Source organism: Mustelus asterias, chromosome 11, assembly GCF_964213995.1.
Source record: "Mustelus asterias chromosome 11, sMusAst1.hap1.1, whole genome shotgun sequence".
In the NCBI taxonomy this organism is placed as follows: Eukaryota; Metazoa; Chordata; class Chondrichthyes; order Carcharhiniformes; family Triakidae; genus Mustelus; species Mustelus asterias.
In genome coordinates, this window is record NC_135811.1 from 35,517,727 (window position 1) to 35,540,761 (window position 23,035).

Consider the following 23,035-nt stretch of genomic DNA (forward strand, 5'->3'; position numbering starts at 1 on the left):
TTGCGAAGCATTCTGGTGAAGACACCGCAGTGCGTAATGAAGGGAATAGGGCATCATAGACATTTTGTGCTACTCTGGCTCACAATTTACATTTAGCAACCATAAAATGGAAAACTATAAAGGAGAGTAAAAAGAAGCAAAAGAAACTGAATTTAAAATGTATTAATACAAAATGCATGTTGTACTTTGTTGTGCTGAAATGCATAGCATGGATTGGTAGCAAAAATATGAATGAGCTCAGAGACAAAAGGTGTCAGAGTTCAGGATGGAGAAAAGAAAATCAATTGAGAACCAGAGAAATATAAAATGGGAGAAACACATAGCATTTTAAAAAAAGAGACAGATGACTGATTTACGTCAAAAACATTAACCTACCTTTATGCAGATGCTGATTGACCTGCTGTGTCTCCTGCCATTTATAAATTTCAGATTACCACCATCTGGGTTTTTTTCTTTCTGTCAGTACAAAGATGCAGAGGACAGCAAGAGAGAAGATGACTAATCAAAAAGCTGGTCAGTGAGATGGATCTGGAGCAAAGGAGAGGGCAATGCATCTCTTATGCTTGATTAGCTGCATGAAATGCTCCTGATGTATTTTAGAGAATTGAGTGCACATATTTTCTGCAAAAGCAAATTTAACACCGAAAATGCTGGTAGCACAAAGTTCCGGCAGCATCTGTGGAGACAGAACAAAGTTATGCTGAAAACCTCTGACCTCACCTGCTGTTGGGATTTTCCAGTGCCGCTGCAGTGAATGGAGTCTTGGCTGAGCGCCAAATCCATCATTTTCGCTGGCAGTGAAATAGGAACAGATAAGATCAGAGAATCCCACCCAATGTTGTGACCTCTCATCAGAACATATTTTGTGGTCCACTTTTTTCTGTAGATACATAAAGACAATGTTTGTTTTTATACAAACATAATAATGCTTCAAATTTTGCAGAGGCCTCAACACCTCGTGTGGGACTGATTAATGTGAATCCTATTTGTTATGTATAATATCCAAAGTAACATTGAGCAAAAGAGTTAAACATGCACTTTTTAACGAAGTATTAGGTACAACATAATTCAAAATGAATTGTGGAGCATTTTGTTGACTTCTCATGCCGGTATTAAATTAACACTCAACTACCACTTGGGCAGAGTTCAATGAAAATGGCACTTCAAAGAACCAATAATGGTGGATTCATCTGTCACAGACAGTAGGAAGGGATTAATTTTAGCTATCTTGATTTCCCCTACTTGTCCGTAAATAGGTGTTTTTTTGTATTCTGACTTCCCACTTTATAAATGATAGAATGTTTTCCTCAACCCTTAAATTCTCTATGAATAACTTAGAGCATACTCAAGGTAAGATAAAGTTGAAAAATCTGGTTCATTTTTACACCTCATGGGAGGCTGTGACATAGTGGCATGGTCACTGGCTTGGAATCCTGAGACCTGGGGCAAGATCTGGGGACCCGGGTTCAAATCCCACCACAGCAGATGGTGAAATTTGAATTGAATAAAATTCTGGAATTAAAAATCTGATGATGACTATGAAACCATTGTCGATTGTCATAAAATATAATTTGGTTCACTAATGTCAAATGGGAAATCTGCCACCCTTACCTGGTCTGGTCATAATATGGTTGACTCTGAAATGGAGGACAGTTAGGGACAGGCAATAAATGCTGATCCAACCAGCGACACCCACATCCTATGAGTAAAGAAAAAAACCAACACACATACACGCGAGAGGTGTTTTGCAACATCCATCCCTTTTGCATTCGCACAATAAACAGGGGGTAAAGAAGAGGGTGCAGGGCACAACCACAATAAAATACAAGTTATTGCTTCATGAGCCTAGAATCAGAAGTCTAAGGTAAGGTTTCTTCCGAGGGAAGGTTGACTGATTATAGGTTGATCTGTCTTTTCAGAGTGAGACTTCCACGAAGGGAGAAGGCATGTAGAGTGACTTACTCTGGAGGCACAGTTTTTGTTGCCACTGGCTTGATAGTAGACAACACAGATTGTTGCCTGGAGTTCTGTTCTCATGGAGGTCAAAACGGTAACTGACCGTAAGGTCCAAAGACTATATAATTAAAGGAAGTCAGCCGGCCCAAGCCTTGGTCATGTGATACTCGGTTTGAGTTGTTAAACAAGACTCTGTTGAAACCATTGTGTTAATGTTTAGGCTATTACCACCATTATTGGAGATTAGGATCTGTAATGGGTTGTCTTTGTTCAAGGTTGGCTGGAGCAGGCCGACCATCTGCTGGGCTATTGCATTGGCTGTGTTGGAATGTTTATGCTATGCAAGAAGTGTGTTACATTCCAGATATTTGCGGTGTTAGCCTTTGTTAATTTTGTCTTCTGCTGGAAGTGAGCATGTGACCAGCTAGAGTCATCTTGTCAGTTCAACAATTGTCCATTTTGGACATCTTTTTGTGAGCCTTTGTTAATTTTGACTTCTGGAAGAGAGTATGTGACTAGCATCTTGTCAGCTCAGCAATTGTCCATTTTGGAAAACGCAAAAAATGACTTCAGAAATTAGTCCAGCTACTGAATTGTGATAATCCCCACGAGGTCCATGGGGAGTCATTGATTGATCTCCCTGTGAGGCTCACTGAGTATGAGTTCCCCTGCCAACAATCAGTGGCCTGCCCAGCTGAAACTCATTACCTGAGCCTTTTATAAGGCAGACCCAGGACTGGGCCTGCTGAATTGTAGTCCCAAGCAGGGACGACTGTGTGTACACTAAGATAGTGGTTTTACTTTGCATTCTGTAACTATGTCCTCTCCAGTCAGACTTCCTGAATCATGACATGAAATTTTCTTTTCTTTATGTCTCGACTGTGATACAAACGTCTATTAATGATTATGTTCTTTGTGCAGTCATACCAAGAGTGCAAATATTTCTATATAATACCCCATAAACCTAAAAAGCAAAGAGCATTCTAAAGTAGTTTCTGCAAAGTCTCGTAGAGACAGAAGGGAAACTACTCGCTCTATCATGTTTGTGACACTTTGAAGGAGCTGTCTGATCTCACACTCCAGTTTTTAAAATTTTTAAAAAGTTTTTAGTCAAGATAAACTTTACTAATGTTGTCTACTTTCATTCATACAGGTTAAACATTGTTTTATTTGAGTAAGATGAGTAATCCATTCTTCAAAGAGTGAGCAAAAAGTTGTACTTGAGCTAGCATGGTTTCCACAGATTTACTCTTTGTTCTGCCAATGTTTGCAAATGCACTACAACTAACAACGGGTCATTTTGAAATGCATTGCGCTGATGATCAATGAAGCAAGATAGAAATGAATAGTTACTTTATGCATTATTTCTCAGTCTATAAATCATAGAAGCTCTAAAATAAATGAAATAGTTGCATTGAACTAACAAAAAAATGTATTGCTGATTACTTATACACACTGTTTAATTATAGTTTGAAAATGAGATCATCACCAAGCTAGACCATGAAGTGGAAGGAGGCAGAGGAGATGAGCAGTACAAAGTGCTGTTTGAGAAGATGTAAGTGTCAATTAATGAGAAAAATTATCCTGTAACAGAGACAAATAGCATAACAATTATACCTCAGGATATTTTGACTTTGTTATGATGGAAATGTATGAATAATATATAACATCCTAATTCTTTAAATTTGACCTCAATTATTTTTTTTCCCTATGCATGAAATTAATATGCTTTTTACTACTTTATCCAGCCTTCTGGAACACTGTAGAAAGCACAAGTATCTTGCTAAGAATGGTGAAACCTTTGTCATGCTGGTTGTCAGGCTGATGGAGAGGCTTTTGGATTACAGAACAATCATGCATGATGAAAACAAAGAAAATCGAATGAGTTGTACAGTTAATGTATTGGTAAGTGCTTATTGTGAACGTTTTTATGATGGTGATTAACTTCAGGAATTTGTAATACATATGATGGTGCCATGCTCCAGTATATGATGAACTTTCAGACAATACCTTAAAATTTTGAACAAGAACAGATTGTTAAAATGACCACTGAAAACCATGTGGCCTTTGGCAGTATCTGCTCCAGAGAGTCCTGAGACTCAAGCCTAATTAAATGTGGACCATTCCCAACCATTGGGAAATTCACACATCCCTTTGTTTAAGGATGGACTGTCAACAAAATAACGATGACATTCTAGCCGACTTGCCTTTCTGGTTCACCATGGACAAAAAACACATTATGTATTAGACGAATGTGAAGGGGTCCCCCACGTCGTCCCATCACATCATAATGGTCCTTCATCCAAACCCAGACACTGGTACATTTCAAAGTGTCAAATGATGAACACAGGATGTTTATTGACTAGTCCATCTACCTTATTTGGAAAAGGACTTTGGACTTGTAACAGGCCACATGGGTGAGTCAGCTTGTTTGTCACCTGTTTTTAAATCCGGGATGCAGTGACGTAGTTACATTAAATTCCAAATGTTAAACCGATACTGAAAGCTTTTCAAAATAAGACAAGCAAATAAACTGACTTGTGTTTTAAATGTGCCCACTAATTCTGGAATTTTCTTAATAGTTTAAGTGGCCATTTGTTTCTCAAGATTTTCTGTACTGCTTTCATGGTAAAGATTGTAATAAGACAAAGCCTGTTACCAGCTAAATGTGTATTACAATGTAATATAAAACCTGAAGTAATTTTCCATTTAAAAGAAATCTGAAATACTTCTCCATCAGTTGAAACAGACATGGGAAAAAGCCGACCAGCCTACTTTAGCTTATAGTAACCTTTAAAGAATACATTGTTGAATACTTCCTTGTTCAAGCTGAAAAACAGCAAATGTTTTGGAAATACTTTGGAAATGCAAGCGGTAAATCATAAGCAGCCAGATAGATGGTCTTTGTGTGCCACTGACTTTTATTATTATAGCTAAACAGTTGAGCACATTCATGTCTGTTCATGTCACTGAATTTTTGTATGTTCTAGGCAATAGCACTTGAAGAGCTCAACAACAATTGGGCAGTTGGATCTTTCTGACAGGGCTGTAGATAATGTAATGTCTGAATATATTGCATATGTTGGAGTAGGCTAACCCTTCAACCTGTTCCGTCATTCAGTGAGATCATCATGTCACATGACTTATCTATATTTTAGCTGCCACCCACCTTTGCTTCATATCCCTTCATTGGCTGGCAGAAATCTATTGATCTCAAATTTAAATGTTTAATTGGCTGTGCTTTTGTGGGAGAGTTCCACACTTCTACCACTCATTATGTGAAAAGTATTTCCGAACATGACCATTTTGGCCTGGCTTTGGTGCATTTTGATCTTTTGCAACAAATGATTTGTGTTGGTCACCAACTGCAAAAGACAGACTTGCGCTGCTTATATTGCGCATCACTGCAGACAGTGATCTTCATTTTTTTTCAAATTCTAAAGGCTTGCTTCACCACCCCTTAAGTTCAAATAATTAAAAGAAGCTAACCATCCCATCTCTAAGTCATGTGAAATTTCACTGGCAATTAGAGTCTAATAATCTCGGTTTAAATATACATCCCCAGAGTCTTGTCTACTCCCTATCAATAGCAATGCAAGTGGGTAGTTTAACCGTAACTGCTTGGTCACATCACTAATAAAATGCATCAATACTACACCAGTTAGAACAGTATAATGGGCGCATTAAAGATTCACAATGTGACAGATTTACTTTTGTGAAAATTAAGTTCGACACCCATAAGATTAACAAACTCAAAGAACTAATTTTATAAAAATCAGCACAGAAATTTTTGAACATGAAAATGAAGAGGACGTGCTTCCCATTAATAGGGGCCAAACGGTGTAACACAATGGGAATTAACCTCCAAGTTAAATTGCCCTTAGGAGACCATTACGACAGTAAGGGAGCAACTGGGACTTGACATTTCTATGCATTCATTGTTCAGCTAAGCTGCCCTGGTGGATTGGCAATATGCCATTTTGAAATTCCATTGCTCTTGTGAAGCAGGCATCCAGTTATGCTATACACAATAATTAGGAATTTACTCCATTTCTTAGACTTAGGCAATGTCAAGACCAGGGTAGACAAGCAGGTTGAAATCCTTGCATGTTGCACCTCTAAGAAGTTTAACAACACCAGGTTAAAGTCCAACAGGTTTATTTGGTAGCAAAAGCCACACAAGCTTTCGGAGCTCTAAGCCCCTTCTTCAGGTGAGTGGGAATTCTGTTCACAAACAGAGCTTATAAAGACACAGACTCAATTTACATGAATAATGGTTGCATTCGGCCTCTGATATTCGGGTAAGCGTTCTCCAAGGCGGCCTTCGCAACACACGATAGCGCAGAGTCGCTGAGCAGAAACTGATAGCCAAGTTCCGCACACACGAGGACGGCCTCAACCGGGATATTGGGTTCATGTCACACTATTTGTAACTCCCACAGTTGCGTGGACCTGCAGAGTTTCACTGGCTGTCTTGTCTGGAGACAATACACATCTTTTTAGCCTGTCTTGATGCTCTCTCCACTCACATTGTTCTGTTTCTTAAAGACTTGATTAGTTGTAAGTATTCGCATTCCAACCATTATTCATGTAAATTGAGTCTGTGTCTTTATAAGCTCTGTTTGTGAACAGAATTCCCACTCACCTGAAGAAGGGGCTTAGAGCTCCGAAAGCTTGTGTGGCTTTTGCTACCAAATAAACCTGTTGGACTTTAACCTGGTGTTGTTAAACTTCTTACTGTGTTTACCCCAGTCCAACGCCGGCATCTCCACATGTTGCACCTCTGCCAGTGGAGCAGGGAGTCTGGAATTTTCCTATCTCTGGTGTCAGGCTCTGCCTGAAAATCAGCGTGTAGCTCTCCAGTTGCACAGTTGAACTTTTAGCCCAGATCTTGAACCTCTCTGAAGGAAAAAGATAAGTGAGCGGGGTTGTCATCCTCTTTCTGGTGGGGCTGGGCCTGAAAGAGCTGGTTAGACCAGCTCCACAGAGATCAGGGCACCATCTTTAAATGGCACCCCGATCAGCCCTGAAGATTAACTACCTCCCCCCCCCGCCTCTCACACCACCACCACCATGGAGTTATCGCAGGTGACTCCTCCCACACAATCATCAGAGGCTCTCACCAACCCCACCATGGAAGATTCACCGGCATTCCCTCCCCCGCACTGCCGACTGCCCCCATCAATTCCCCCATCAGTGCCCACCATCCCACACCCCACTCCTGGTACCTGCATATCCTCCCCTCAATGGCCTCACCCGCCACCATACCCTCACCACTAATAACTTGTGTTAACCTGCGAGTCCATGCCGATCTCTGGGTTGTTATGATTATAATCTGGTTCCATGACTCGTATTTTTCTGATGGCCAAAGACACAATCTTATCTCAATATTATTTGGAATTTGGTCCCGAATTCTCGAGTAGTAATGAGAACCCTGACATGTGACTCCCCATAGGAACCCGCCCCTGGCACTGCCCCGTGGCACAGTTTGGCACTGCTAGGTTGGCACTGTCTCTTTCCCCCCCCACCCCCTCCCCAGGGACTGTACCTACCTTTGCACCCCCACGGGGATACCCACGGCTGAATCAAGCCTTCATATAGCTGTTGCAAACCTTGCCAGCATGACATCATGTTGGTAAGAGGGTTGCTGGGTAATTATATTCAAATTTATTCAAAAATATGAAAATGATGTTCACACCCTTTGTGGACATGAACCTCATGACATCACCAGCGAGGGGCTTGGCAAATACGATCTCGCCAGAGAGAATCGCGTTTGCCGATTCTCACCATATTTCCCACCCACTCAGCGTTCTCTCTGATGGCCAACGCAGGCTGAATATCGGCCCATTAGTCTTTAAGTAAAAATTATCTGTCTGCTTTAAGATAGTTATTACTTTAAAAATTATGTATATTTACAAAATTGGAAGCAAAATATTTTCTAATCTGTATTTCAGAACTTCTACAAAGAAATTGAGAGAGAAGAAATGTACATCCGGTATGCAAAAGCACTTTCACAGTATAGTTGAAGTGGGATTGTTACAAATGATTCATTTCCAACATATAAGTAAGAAATACGAGGAATTTGGTTGGGACCCATTGGCGAGCTGTATTGAATCTCTGAATTCATGTCCACAGCCTGCCTGCTTAGTGTAAATAAGAGGCAGGGTCAAATTTAAATTGAGGCCCAGGCCACTGGGGAAGGGCACACAAAGTAGTTCCTTCGTTAATCTGCTGCCCAATTTGGGCAAAGTTCAGTTTTTCACCCTGTGACTTGTTTCAGTGCTGCAAGGTGAATTCCCGCCAATCACAGACCAATAACTCAGTGGCCAAGAGCAGAGGCCAGTGATAGTCTAACTTGGAAAAAATACTACACTGTGACACTTTTTCATGGCTATCTAGCTCTCAGTATCATAATTGACTGTGTTACTAGGCCAGTATTTACTGGCATTACTTGCTATTGAAATATATTCAGCAAGTGTTACTACTTCTCTGTAACATAGTGATTGTTTTGTTTTTACACCAATCTTCTCTTCATTTTCCCCCTTCCATCCTCTCCTGCAAACTTTGGCACCTTGGGTGCAGTTTCACAGATCCTCCCATTCCCCAATGGTTACTAATCATTTGTGTGCTTTGAATAGAGTGTTGTCTTGTTTGAACTTGTACTCACTTGAATTTCATGTATGCATACTTCAGCAGGAGTCCCTGCATAATGATTACTCCCAAACTCAGAGGTCCCCAGGCTAAATTAAACCACCCATGTAATACAAACAAATGTAGATTTGTTCAAATTCTACTTCAGAATAACCTGTTTAATTTAGGAGTTTCTTCAGAGCACTGTACAGTATTTCATATTCAATATGTTCAAAATTGATAATGTTGTTCCCTTAGATATCTATACAAGCTGTGTGACCTGCACAAAGAGTGTGACAACTACACTGAAGCTGCCTACACATTGCTGCTTAATGCAAAACTTCTTAAGGTAATGTTTTAACTCAAGGTATCAAATTGTTTTCTAAGCTTTAAAACTGTCATCATTATGGTGAAGGTTTCACTAAATTCATGAAACGTAATTCACTGTGTAATGGGTCCAGTAGGTGAACCTCCTATTTTGCATTTCTCATTGTAGTTAGTAATATAGTATTGTGGCATCACATTTCAAATTCCAACTGTGTTTCAAAGGTTTGGAAATATCACCAATATGTTGTATTATATTTTAAGCACAGCATTGTTTTTATCGAAAAGGTTGCTTCACACAAGGAACCAGAAGAAGCCTGTGTAATCCCCCTCATAAAGATCTGGGGCAGAATTTATTCCAGGCGAGAGGAGTCGCTCCAGCTGGCAAGAGCACTCTTTCATCTCCATTGGGGAAGGCCTAGCCTATTATGTACCTATCAGGCACTTAAGTGGACAGCATAGGGCCTTCCCCAAGATTAAGGGCGTGGAAATCCCTTGCCCTGAGTGCTGCCAACCAGTCAGAGGCTGGCAGTTCTCCATTGCAAGCAGCACTACTGGCAGCAATAACAGTTGCTAGCAGTGCACCCACCACAACAATGAAGGGCCCAAGGCCAAAGGTGAGTGAGGACAGGATGAGGGGGTTCACAGTGGTTGTGGGCGATGTGGTTGGAAGAAAGGGAACAGGGTAGCTCTGTCGTCATCTCCCCCAGTCAACAGCTGCCCCATCCAGATGCTGGGTCCCTGTATCAGGCACTGTGTTCCTTTTGAATGAGGGTTCTGTCCTGGGAAACTGCTAGCAAGCCCTCATCTGATTGCTTCTCAAGATTCCTGCATGGCAACTCTACTGCCTGCCTATTAGAGTTAAAGGAAGGGACCCTTAAGGTGGGCATTAATTGCCCACATGAAGGCCTCAATTAATGTCTCATTGGGAAGACCGACCACAAACCTTTCTGCCCGAACTAAATTGAGTGGAGGTGGGAAGGTGATGAGGTCCCCACTCAGCACCTCTCATCCAATTAAATGACCTTCCATCTCCAAATCTGCTGCTGAGGAGGCATCAAATTATGGCCATAGTTTGAATGCTTTATGAGAGTACAATATCTTGTGTTTGTAAACAAATGCAAAACAGAAATGTAGAACGCTTTTCTAATTTTCACATTTCTTTTCCTTTGTCTGAAAATATTGATTCCTTCCAAGGTACCTTTCATGAACACCAGATTCTTTGAATCAGTTTATCAAGTGGTTACTTTTGATGAATGAGCCTAGATTAATGCTTCATGAGGGAATCACTAATCCTAGCCACACAAGAATTACTGGATGTCAGGATTACTGCTATCTCAACTGGAATAACTTCAGACCAGGGCCAGAGTTTTACGTGGCAGTAACGGGCATACGTCCAACCTGGAAGACCGTAAAATATTGTGAGAAAATGTTAGATGCATATCCCAACATCATCATCATGCACTCGTGCGACAGTACAGTTGGCAGGCCCACGTAGGAGTGGGAAGGGTCCACTGACATTCAGCTACTTCAGACAATTAAAAGGGCAGTTGAAGGTGAATTTACATTGCCTGTGCAATTTCGTGCTTGTCGCACAGGTAACATGCGCAGGGCCGTCCTGCTTTTTTCACTTTTCTCATCCCAAGGGCAGAATAAAAGGAGGCAGGAGCATTTGCTGTATGAGTTGTTTTCGTTTTTATTTGAGGACAGTTTTGTTTTATCAACTCTCTTTGAGTATTTCTGCCCATTGCAGCCTTCAATGCACGGGGCACTGTAATCTGCATTTCAACAGATAGGGATTGTGTACTCTGCAGAGGGACCTCCTCAGAGGAGGCTAAGTGTCCACAGGAAATGTTACAATGAGAGATCTTTGGGAGGAGAGGCAGAGGGGGTGCTAGGCAGCGGGAGAGCAAGATGGAAGAGCCTGCAGAAGACGCTACTATCCTGCTGAGAGAATGTGCAGGCAGCGATCCAGCTAACCTCAGCATATCGGAGGTTCAGTGCCACAGGAGACTCTGGGGACGATTTTACTGGCTTATCCCGCCGGCCTCTCACGACATTACCTGCCCGACCTGCCATTTCAATCTCGGGCACGAGGCTAATTTTAACATTCATTAGGCTATTTAAATATTATTAGTGAGCCTGGGATGCAATCGTCTTGACGGCCTCACCGGTGGAGGTCCTCAGCAGCAAAGATCACGTATGGTCCCCAACAGCGGGGACTAGGCATGGTGGCCTCACCGGTGGGAGGCCATTGAAGCCCCCCAGTGTGGTCGGAGGCAAGGGCGGGCAGTGCCCCTTGAGCAGTGCAAGCCTGGCACTGCCAACCTCGTATCCTGGCAGTGCCACTTGGGACCCTGAGTGTAGGCCTGGCATTATCAGCCTGACACCCTGTCAGTGTCCACTGGGCATCCTGGCAGTGCCCCATGAGGCTTTCACTAGGGTCCACCTCTGGCTCTACCCCCAACGCTGTTTGGCACCTTTGCCAGGGGGCAGTGCCCAGGCCTTTTCACCTGGGGCTGTACTCACATTTGCACCCCCTGAAGGTTCCCCACGACAGGTTCACGTCTAGGTGCCTGAGCATCGTAAATAATGGCCACCCTCCTTGACACATATGCTAGGTTCCAGGCCAGAGTGCAAAAGATCATTGAACCCTTTCTAGCTCTGGATCCATGTGTGACGCACCACATCATGCCTGCTCACCTGAGCAGCTACCTCCAACTAGGTCTCCTTCATCTGGCAGGGTGGCCTCCTCTTACCATCCTGCAACATGGGTATTTCATGTCGGGCAGTCACTGCCTCCACTAGAGTGTACAGGCTGTTGCCTGAGAATCATGGAGCAGAGTGCCCACCAGTATTAGCCTCCTGTCTACCATGCCCACCAGGTGCTGAGGCCATCACTTACGCCAAATTTTCCAGTCTCTTGACGACAACACCATTAGGCTCCTCCCTGGGAGCAGCCTGGGCTCGCTTTACCCCCTCTGGGTCACCATTTAACCTGGCACCGGCCATGCTCCTGCCATAAGTACTGCACCAATGTCTGGGTACTTCACCCACTGGCCAATCCTTAATTATGATGTGGAGATGCCGGTGTTGGACTGGGGTAAACACAGTAAGAGGTCTAACAACACCAGGTTAAAGTCCCACAGGTTTATTTGGTAGCAAATGCCACTACCTTTTGGAGCGTGCTGCTCCTTCGTCAGGTGGAGTGGGAGATGTGCTCACAAACAGGGCAGACAGAGACACAAACTCAATTTACAGAATAATGATTGGAATGCTAATCAAGCTAATCAATGCTAATACAGCTAATCAAGTCTTAAAGGTACAGACAATGTGAGTGGAGACAGCACAGGTTAAAGAGATGTGTATTGTCTCCAGACAGGACAGCTAGTGAGATTTTGCAAGTCCAGGCAAGTTGTGGGAGTTACAGATAATGTGACATGAACCCAAGATCCCAGTTGAGGCCGTCCTCGTGTGTGCGGAACTTGGCTATCAGTTTCTGCGGTGTCGTGAAGGTCGCCTTGGAGAACGCTTACCCGAAGATCAGAGGCTGAATGCCCATGACCGGTGAAGTGCTCCCCGGCCTTGAAGAGAACAGTCTTGCCTGGTGATTGTCAAGCGGTGTTTATTCATCCGTTGTCGTAGTGTCTGCATGGTTTCCCCAATGTACCATGCCTCGGGACATCCTTTCCTGCAGCGTATCAGGTAGACAATGTTGGCCGAGTTGCAAGTGTATGTAACATGTACCTGGTGGATGGTGTTCTCACGTGAGATGATCCGGCACATCTTGCCGAGGTTGCTGTGGCAGGGTTGTGTGGTGTCGTGGTCACTGTTCTCCTGAAGGCTGGGTAGTTTGCTGCGGACAATGGTCTGTTTGAGGTTATACGGCTGTTTGAAGGCAAGAAGTGGGGGTGTGGGGATGGCCTTGGCAAGATGTTCGTCTTCATCGATGACATGTTGAAGGCTCCGGAGGAGATGTCGTAGCTTCTCCGCTCCGGGGAAGTACTGGACGACAAAGGGTACTCTGTCCACCATGTCCCGTGTTTGTCTTCTGAGGAGATCGGTGCGGTTTTTCGCTGTGGCGCATCGGAACTGTTGATCGATGAGTCGAGAGCCATATCCTGTTGTTTCAGTGATTGTTCACCATGCACAGGTTCGAACAAGACTTTTTCACCACACAGGACCTTCAACCGATGCTATACACTAGATACATCGATGACATTTTCTTCCTTTGGACACATGGTGAACAATCACTGAAACAACTATATGATGACATCAACAAGTTCCATCCCACCATCAGACTCACCATGGACTACTCTCTGGAATTGGTTGCATTCTTGGACACATGCATCTCCATTAAGGACGGTCACCTCAGCACCTCACTGTACCGCAAGCCCACGGATAACCTCACGATGCTCCACTTCTCCAGCTTCCACCCTAAACACGTTAAAGAAGCCATCCCCTACGGACAAGCCCTCCGTATACATAGGATCTGCTCGGATGAGGAGGGTCATGACAGACACCTCCAGATGCTGAAAGATGCCCTCATAAGAACAGGATATGGCGCTCGACTCATCGATCGACAGTTCCGATGCGCCACAGCGAAAAACCGCACCGACCTCCTCAGAAGACAAACAGGGACACGGTGGACAGAGTACCCTTTGTCGTCCAGTACTTCCCCAGAGCGGAGAAGCTACGACATCTCCTCCGGAGCCTTCAACATGTTATTGATGAAGATGAACATCTCGCCAAGGCCATCCCCACACCCCCACTTCTTGTCTTCAAACAGCCGCACAACCTCAAACAGATCATTGTCCGCGGAAAATTACCCAGCCTTCAGGAGAACAGTGACCACGACACCACACAACCCTGCCGCAGCAACCTCTGCAAGATGTGCCGGATCATCGACACGGATGGCATCATCTCACGTGAGAACACCATCCACCAGGTACACGGTACATACACTTGCAACTCGGCCAACATTGTCTACCTGATACGCTGCAGGAAAAGATGTCCCAAGGCATGGTACATTGGGGAAACCGTGCAGACGCTACGACAATGGATGAATGAACACCGCTCGACAATCAACAGGCAAAACTGTTCTCTTCATGTTGGGGAGCACTTCAACGGTCACGGGCATTCACCCTTCGGGTAAGCGTTCTCCAAGGCGACCTTCACGACACACGGCAGGGTTGCTGAGCAGAAACTGATAGCCAAGTTCCGCACACACGAGGACGGCCTCAACTGGGATCTTGGGTTCATGTCACACTATCTGTAACCCCCACAACTTGCCTGGACTTGCAAAATCTCACGAGCTGTCCTGTCTGGAGACAATACACATCTCTTTAACCTGTGCTTAATGCTCTCTCCACTCACATTGTCTGTACCTTTAAGACTTGATTAGCTGTATTAGCATTGACTCGCTTAATTAGCATTCTAATCATTGTTCTGTAAATTGAGTTTGTGTCTCTGTATGCCCTGTTTGTGAGCACATCTCCCACTCTGCCTGACGAAGGAGCAGCACGCTCCGAAAGCTAGTGGCATTTGCTACCAAATAAACCTGTTGGACTTTAACCTGGTGTTGTTAGACTTCTTACAGTCCTTAATTAGCCAGCCAGTGAAAAATTGCATCACTCTGACATTCGCTAGTGTAAGTGGACACTGAAGCTGCCTCTGGGCCCACCAATCACCGATGCTCAACAAGAACAAAATTCATGCCCTAGAGTTACATCTATAATCTTAGTGAAATCCTAGAAATTTCAGTGCAGAAGGCTTCCATTTCGCCAATCCTGATGATTTCAGTACTAGCTCAACATCAGCTCCAATCCTACTACTTTTACCAATGTTGCTGTTGATCATATTAGTTCACACACATTTCGGTCCCAATACACTATATTAATGAGTATATCATTTTTTCGTGTTTTTTTGTATTTATTATTGTCACATGTATCAGTATGCAGCGAAAAGTATTGTTTCTTGCACACTATACAGACAAAGCATACGTAGAGAAGAAAAGGAGAGAGTACAGAATGTAGTGTTACAGTCATAGCTAGGGTGTAGAGAAGTTTCTTAATGCGAGGTAGGTCCATTTAAAAGTCTGACGGCAGCAGGGAAGAAGCTGTTTTTGAGTCTGTTGGTGCGTCACCTGAGACTTTTGTATCTTTTTGCTGATGGAAGAAGGTGGAAGAGAGTATGTCTGGGGTGCATGGGGTCCTTGATTATGCTGGCTGCTTTTCCGAGGCACCGGGAAGCGTAGACTATGTCAATGGATGGGAGGCTGGTTTGAGTGATGGACTGGGCTTCATTCATGACCCTTTGTAGTTTGTTGCGGTCTTGGACAGAACAGGAGCCGTACCAAGCTGTGATACAATCAGAAAGAACGCTTTCTATGTTGCATCTGTAAAAGATGATGAGAGTTGTAGCAGACATGCCAAGTTTCCTTAGTCTCTTGAGAAAGTAGAGGCATTGTGGGCTTTCTTAACTATAGCGTCGGTGTGGAGGCACCAGGACAGGCTGTTGGTGATCTGAACACCTAAAAACTTGAAGCTCTCGACCATTGCTGGTTCATCCCCATTGATGTAGACAGTGGCACGGTAGCACAGTGGTTAGCACTGCTGCCTCGCAGCACCAGGGACCCAGGTTCGATTCCTGGCTTGAGTCACTGTCTGTGCAAAGTTTGCACATTCCCCCCGTGTCTGCATGGGTTTCCTCTGGGTGCTCCGGAGTTTCCTCCCACAGTCCAAAGATGTGCGGGTTAGGTGGATTGGCCATGCTAAATTGCCCCTTCGTGTCAGGGAGACTAGCTAGGGTAAATGCATGAGGTTATGGGGCTAGAGCCTGGGTGGGATTGTGGTCGGTGCAGACTCGATGGGCTGAATGGCCTCCTTCTACATTGTAGGATTCTATGATCTATGATTCTATAAGTCGATGACTATCTCCTTCGTTTTGTCGACATTGAGGGAGAGATTATTGTCGTTGTACTAGTTCACCAGATTCTCTATCTCTTTCCTGTACTCTGTCTCGTCATTGTTTGAGATCCAACCCACAATGGTGGTGTCATCAGCAAACTTGAAAATCGAGTTGGAGGGGAATTTGGCCACACAGTCATTGGTGTATAACGAGTATAGTAAGGGGCTGAGGACACAGCCTTGCGGAGCACCAGTGTAGATAATGATCGTGGAGGAGGTGTTGTTGCCTATCCTTACTGTCAGTTAGGAAGTCTAGGATCTAGTTCCAGAGGGAGGAACCGAGCCCCAGGCCACAAAGTTTGGAGATGAGTCTCATAGGAATAATGGTATTAAAGGCTGAGCTGTAGGTTTGCTGGGGTGAGTGTAAGGTGTAATTTTGCAGGCTCATCAATGTGAGGAATATTCAGAAAGTGGAACATTTTCTCTTTCCGAGAAGTTGTTGTGCACACAGAGGGCATCAAGTTAGACAGTGTACCAGCCATATTTCAGATTTTTTTCAGAATTGTCATTTTAATGCCAATTAATGGGCTTGCACATCCTAGAGAATAGATTGACATTGCACAATTCCCTGAGTAGATTTCATTATCTTCACCAATCTACTACCAGAACTGTTGCCAATTGGTATCTTTCCACAAGCCGTTCTGCCAATTGGATCAGCTGACGGTCTCCTGGCAGGTGGTTCAATTGTTGGTTTTAGTGTTTGTTTTTTTCCTGATGAGATGTAGATTGGCATTCCCTCAGCACTATTCCTTAATACTACCCTCAGAAATGCAGCTTCTGTTGTGCTCGTGTGAATTTTCTGTTTCCCACACCGGTTAACTTTGATTCTTTTGACTGTGGTTGTCAGTTTGTGTTGGATCAATAATGATATTGTTGTGTTGATATCCATATTTTTTGAAAGCTAGCTTCATGGGGTAGCCATGTTTGAATTGATCATACAATTAGAAAATTAAGGTGAGGGTCTGCCCCCCCCCCCCCTCATTTCCTACAATATTGATTAGAAACAAGACTCAGCCCCTCCTCCTCCTTTCCCTCTCTTCGTTGAGAAACCCCTGAATTTCTAGGACATTATAAAGGAAAGAGAGATCTGTTGTAATGGACACAATGTTGTCTACTCAGAACTGTCTCGGAGAAAGAAATTATAGTTTTGCCATTAAGTTGGATGGTGGTTAATGATTTCTTTACAATTGGTGCAGTTCTGGAGAAGTTTTGTATCAGCTCTCTTTCAAAGCATCAGGAAGTTTCCACATGCTGCATTCTTGATTTGGGGCGACACAGAAGGGTGGAGTGTTGGAGAGGGGTGAGGGGAGGTGGGCGGAGGTGGTGGACCATCAGCTTCACATTATGATTTTTTTACTCACTGCCACCCTGTGGACTTTTGGCACTCTATAGGTGGAGACAATAATTTAGGTAACATTCACCCCCATCTTTTATGGAACCGGCCTTATTTTCATTTTAGTCAACCTGTAAAAGGTGGGTGACCTGCTTTGCCCTGCCAGATTTGTGTTCAGTTGTTGAAGATGAACATTATCCCAATCAGATTTAAAGGGCAAAAGGCCAAGTACTTGCTCTAACATTGCTTGACCATTCTTTAACATTATAAATAGTGATCATGGTACCAGGTATAAATAGTACTGCAGGTAAATGGTGACAGCTTTTACAGAGTCTGACATGCATTGATTTTCTTTTTTTTAAATTATATATGAATAATATGGATTGGCCATGCTAAGTTGCTCCTTAGTGGCCCAAGATGTGTAGGGTAGATGGATTAACCATTCTAAATGTATGGCATTAGAGGGAAGGAGCGGGAGAGAGGGCCTAGATAAGATACTCTGCCAGAATGTCGGTGCAGATTTGATGGGCCGAATGGCCTCTGCTGTACTTTTAGGGATTCTATGATCGATACATATTATTTAATTAATATTAGCAGTACAGAAAGTCTTACTCCCAAGTGCATTGTTGGAATGAAACTATATTTACATCTGTTTACATATGTATTGGGGGTCCGAATACATTTACATTGATGTTTGCAGTGGTTTTATACCCTTTAGTGTAAGTCAAGTCTATTAATATGCCTGCTGTCATCAGTTGGCTGATATTTATGTCCCGTACGATTACTAGTCAAAAAAAATGTATTTTTTTGTTTTTTCTTGGCTTTCAGTAAATATTTTAAACAACTCCAATATTTTATATGTGTTGGGGTTAGTTTACTTAGGTTCTGGTTTTCTCTTCCATGCCTTATATTGCATGAGGCAATATGTTTCTTCTAACAAATCATGCTCTGGGTTGCATAAGCAATGAATATAATTATTATGTGACCAGGTCGTTAGCCTGACAGTAGTGGTGGGTGGACGGGTTGTGATGCCGGATCAGTTACATATGATTAGGAGGAAATAGGGGAGTGTTGTTCCTTTACTCTTGTTGGATGCAATTATATCTCAACCCAGCATTCAGAGGCTAAATTACTAGTCAGCTACTTGATAGGGTGACGATGGAGAGGCATTCCACTCCCATTGGGTTCTGGTATCCTGTTGGGTGTCAACCTAGTATTCAGAGACTGTAACTTCCCCACTGACCAGAGCTGACAGGAGTGGCGTTAGGGTTAAGGACCCATGAATGTTATAATTGAGCCAAGGCGAGACATTCAACTATTTAAAATCAATATTTTGACTGTACAGCAGGCTTGTGTTTACTGAAATAATTTATAGCAGGACATATTAGTGCTATCATGAAATAGAATCCCTCTTGATTGGCCTTTGGTCCTTAAAGTATTTCAGGCCTGAAAGGAGATATGGGTGAATCCTCCTAACTGTCACATCAAATATTTTACAATTACTTCATTATAGTATTATTTGTGATCAAGCCCTATCTAATCCTAGCCAAATGGTGAGAAGACTACCATTTGGCTTCGAAGGAAATTTTGAGTGCAAGTTTCTGCTCTGTAAAATGGTGTTGAGGTTGTATGATTTCCTGTATATGCTGATGTGAGGTGATGACACTTGGAAGGTCTACTGCAGAAGGAAAATATACAGTAAATAGTAGAGCCTTCAAAAATATTAGCATACAGAGGGATCTAAGCGTGCGGATCCTCAGTTTCCTGAAGGTGGCAACTCGGGTAGTCAAGATGGACAAGAAGGTGTATAGCATGCTGGCCTTCGTCGGTCGGGGCATTGAGCATAGGAATTGGAAAGTCATGTTGCAGCTGTATAAGACTTTGGTTAGGCCGCATTTGGAGTATTGTGTACAATTCTGGTCACCACGCTACCAGAAGGATGTTGATGCATTGGAAAGAGTGCAAAAGAGATTTACCAGGATGTTGCCTGATTTGGAGGATATGGACTATGAAGAAATGTTGATCAAACTTGGATTGTTTTTACTGGAGCATCAAAGGATGAGGGGGGACCTAGAGGTTTACAAGATTATGACAAGCTTTGGTAGCGTGGATCGTCAGTCTTTTTCCCAGAGTTAAAGGGTCAATTACTCAGGGACATAGGTTGAAAGTGAGAGGGGGAAAGTTTTAAAGAGATGTAAGGGGCAGGTTTTTCACTCAGAGGGCGCTGCCGGAGGAGGTGGTGGAAGCAGATTCTATAACAACATTCAAGAGGCACCTGAATAGATACATGAATAGGCAGGGAATAGAGGGATATGGACCACATAGAGGCAAGAACATATTAGAGAGGCATCTGTGTCGGCATAGACATGGTGGGCCGAAGGGCCTGTTCCTGTGCTGTACTATTCTTTGTTCTCTTTGATTACTCCACTGCTTCAAACTTATTTCCAGCTGCTGGAAGGCAAGGAAGCTTTATCAGTTCAGATAATGCTTTGATCTCTTTCCTGTACTCTGAGTAAATAAATTTTCCAGATTAAATTAGAATGCCGCAGATATTTATTTCCTGGTTATTTGTTGAAATTTTATATTATTATTGGCTACATTGAGTCCCACACTCCACAACTTTGACCTGGTGGTATGTCTCTCACTTCACATTTCAAACTTGTAAAAACTTATAAAATGATTTGTCCTTGCATAATCTGGACCACTCAATCTTTTCAATTTTTAACCATATACTCCTGCATTTTATTCCTATAACGTTGCCATTATTCTTTAGTGTTATATCCTCTATTTGTCATCAGATTTATGGATTATAATCTTCCAATCCCAATTATAAAAATCCAATACCAATTTCAAATTGATCAGGTGTGTTAAGTAGCATTCTTCCCACATTTTATGACTATTTACATGAGCAGCCCCCTAAATGTCTACTAGATTCTGTTTTCCAAATTGTGAAAGCCTATTGTATACTTTACTGCCAGCATCTAATATGAATAATTAATTAAGATAATTATTTTTCTTCCCCCTCATCTATTCTTCTATATCGTAGCTAATAAATACCATTGACATGTATATTCTGGCAGTACCCTTGTGCTGAAAGAAGACACACCTAAACTTTTTTCATCTTATTTTGTAGCATATGAAGTTTAAACAGGTCATATTTAAAAGTAGAATTTTCAACCAAAGAAATCAAGGGATTTGAATACTTGGTTAGCATTTAAAAAGTAGAAGTGCTCCCAGACTTTGGCTGACACTGTTCTTAGTTCAGTTCCTGAAGCAGTGTGCAGGAGTAGCACTGAATTATTCCATTTGCTTGCTCCTTTGATTCTACTTTGAAAATTCAAACACAGTGGGATATACTCAGCTTTATCTCCCGGTTGAAAGAGTTGAAGGAACAATCATCTCTATCAGAAGAAAATAACGCAACTACAGCACAAGTTTAAAAATAAAATTAAAGGCAAATGTAAGAAACCCTGATATTGCAGAAGCACAAAAGAAAAACTGAAAAAAAACCTCTTGTAGGTCAGTCAGGTACTATAGTATTGGCAATGCATTTTTGGACGGTATGCGGAGAATCTTAGTGTTGTGCCAGTTTCAAGCTTTACTTCATGATTGCATTCATAATTTCATTGTGCAGTCTGCAAGAGAATGAACTTCATCTTCGAAGACCAAAAGCCAGTCAGTTTTGTGCTTAACCCTTGGTTTGCCAGTTGTTCACAATGGGCACTTGGTAGGTTATATTTTCTCATCTTGCTATTAATGCAAATTATTTCCTTTATGGGCGATCATTAAATTGAAAGTGTGCTATGAATTACACTCACAGGGGAGTAGTTGTATCAGAGACCATTCGATCCTTTTAAGGGGAAAATGCAGAGCAATGGGATTGTGGTGAAACTGGTGTGGCAGAGGTACTAGCCTGGTGAGGGATTTGCATCCTTCCGTGCAGCAAATATCAGCGGTGCAGTGGTCTAGTTGATACTGATGAGTTTAGAAATGTATATATAAATATATAAAATCATAAAATATACCTGTTCTTTTGTTATTTTTGTTTAGTGGTCTGAACAGCCCTGTGCAGCTCACCTGAATCAGAGAGATGGATATCAAGCACAGACCCAAGGTCAACTGAAGGAACAGCTTTACCAGGAAATTATCCATTACTTTGATAAAGGAAAGGTAAAATTATTTTTCAGTGCCCTATCAGTATGAGATGTCATTACAAAATAATGTTTTCATTAGCAATATTAATAATATTGCATAGTTTATAAATCTAACATTATACTGTTGGGTCCCCAGGCAAAACTTTTTGCAAGTACCACTAAAAGAGCTTATTTATAAAATAATGTATTGCATCATGTTTCTACAAATTATCCACACTGAGTAATCTGTAAATTTAAGTAAGGCAGTCACGTACTTGTATGCAGCAATATTACAGGACTTCCAAATTCTTGGGACCCACTCTTTGACCCAAGCACAGCAGGATACCAATGTTCACCCTAACAGAATCTTCCTGTCAGACATGCTAGCACCTGGTCTCAGAGTTGATTTGTGCTGAACCAATAGGAACTTGTGCCCATCCAAGCACTGCATCCATAAGTTTTGAGAGAGCCTTTTCTGTGAAATAAGCTCTGTTTTGCGTTTATGGTTCAGATTTAGTAGTCTTAGGTTGCATTTGCTGCATCTGCCTTAACAGTGATAGATTTTCCGTAAACTGGTTAAATAAGTGTTAAGCCACTTCAACATTTTGAAACCAGCACTATTTTATATCATTCAAGTTTGGCTAGATTTCCAATGTTGGCTTGCACATCGTAGTGTTGAAAGATTACTTCCAGTTTAAAACACAAGTGATTTAATGTGTTAAAATGTTAGCAGCAATAATCAGAAAGCATGAACATTCCCAGATCAAGAAGAAGAATACAACCTGTGATTATTAAAAAAAACCTTTTGCTGTATGCCATTTGAATATAATTCAGATTATATAGCAGCATAGTGGCACAGTGGTTAGCACTGCTGCCTCACAATGCCAGGAGCCCGGGTTCAATTCTGGCCTTGGCTGGCTGACTGTGTGGAGTTTGCACGTTCTCCCCATGTCTACGTGGGTTTCCTTAGCGTGCTCTGGTTTCCTCCCACACTCCAAAGATATGCAGGTTAGGAGGATTGGCCATGCTAAATTGTCCCTTAGTGTCAGGGGGATTAGCAGTGTAAATCCATGGGGTTACAGGGATAGGGCCTGGGTGGGATTGTTGTCCATGCAGGCTTGATGGGCCGAGTGGCCTCCTTCTACACTGTAGGAATTATTTGATTCTACTTCAGAGCAAGCCTAAGCCTATTCATTTCCAAATTAAGTATAGCTGAAAGACTGTGTGGCCAAGAATCATATCCTGCCCAAGAGCACCTACATTTCCTGTGCCAAACAATTTTTGTGATCTGGGATAACCTGCTGCCCACCTGTACCTTTCTAAATATTAGCCTGCCCTGTAGCAGGACATAACATTGGTAGATGAGCTTCCCAGATCTTCAACATCTGGTCTGACTAGATGTTAACATCTGGAAGGGAGAATGTTTAACTCAAAAGAATTCCGACCTTGCAGGTTTTGACCCTATCCCATATATACTGCAAACTTGAAAATTTTGGAGACATCTCACAGTGCCATGTTTCTACATGCACCTGTGCTATGATGTCCATTCAGTATTGGATGCTGAAAGTCTAGTGTAAGACTGGATATTTTCCCAGTCAACTAATTTGAATTGCCCCAATTGGCCCATACTTAATACAGTTACAAGTTCTGTCCACCCAGAATTCCCAAAATAATTTAAAGGGATGGTGACC

The 23,035-nt window shown here is 42.6% G+C and overlaps 1 protein-coding gene across 5 annotated transcripts in view; it reads left to right on the forward strand.

Annotated features, from left to right (window-relative positions):
* The window catches only part of dock1 (dedicator of cytokinesis 1), a 617,564-nt gene that overhangs the window by 496,720 nt on the left and 97,809 nt on the right, over nucleotides 1-23,035 (forward strand). For 4 of the 5 annotated variants that reach the window (XM_078223434.1, XM_078223435.1, XM_078223436.1 and 1 more), the window contains 5 exons: nucleotides 3,426-3,511; nucleotides 3,705-3,861; nucleotides 7,911-7,951; nucleotides 8,845-8,935; nucleotides 21,262-21,381. In XM_078223434.1, coding sequence (XP_078079560.1) covers nucleotides 3,426-3,511; nucleotides 3,705-3,861; nucleotides 7,911-7,951; nucleotides 8,845-8,935; nucleotides 21,262-21,381 — 495 coding nt within the window. Of the gene's footprint in view, nucleotides 1-429; nucleotides 514-3,425; nucleotides 3,512-3,704; nucleotides 3,862-7,910; nucleotides 7,952-8,844; nucleotides 8,936-21,261; nucleotides 21,382-23,035 lie in introns of those variants that run through there. The other variant, XM_078223439.1, reaches the window with a different exon arrangement.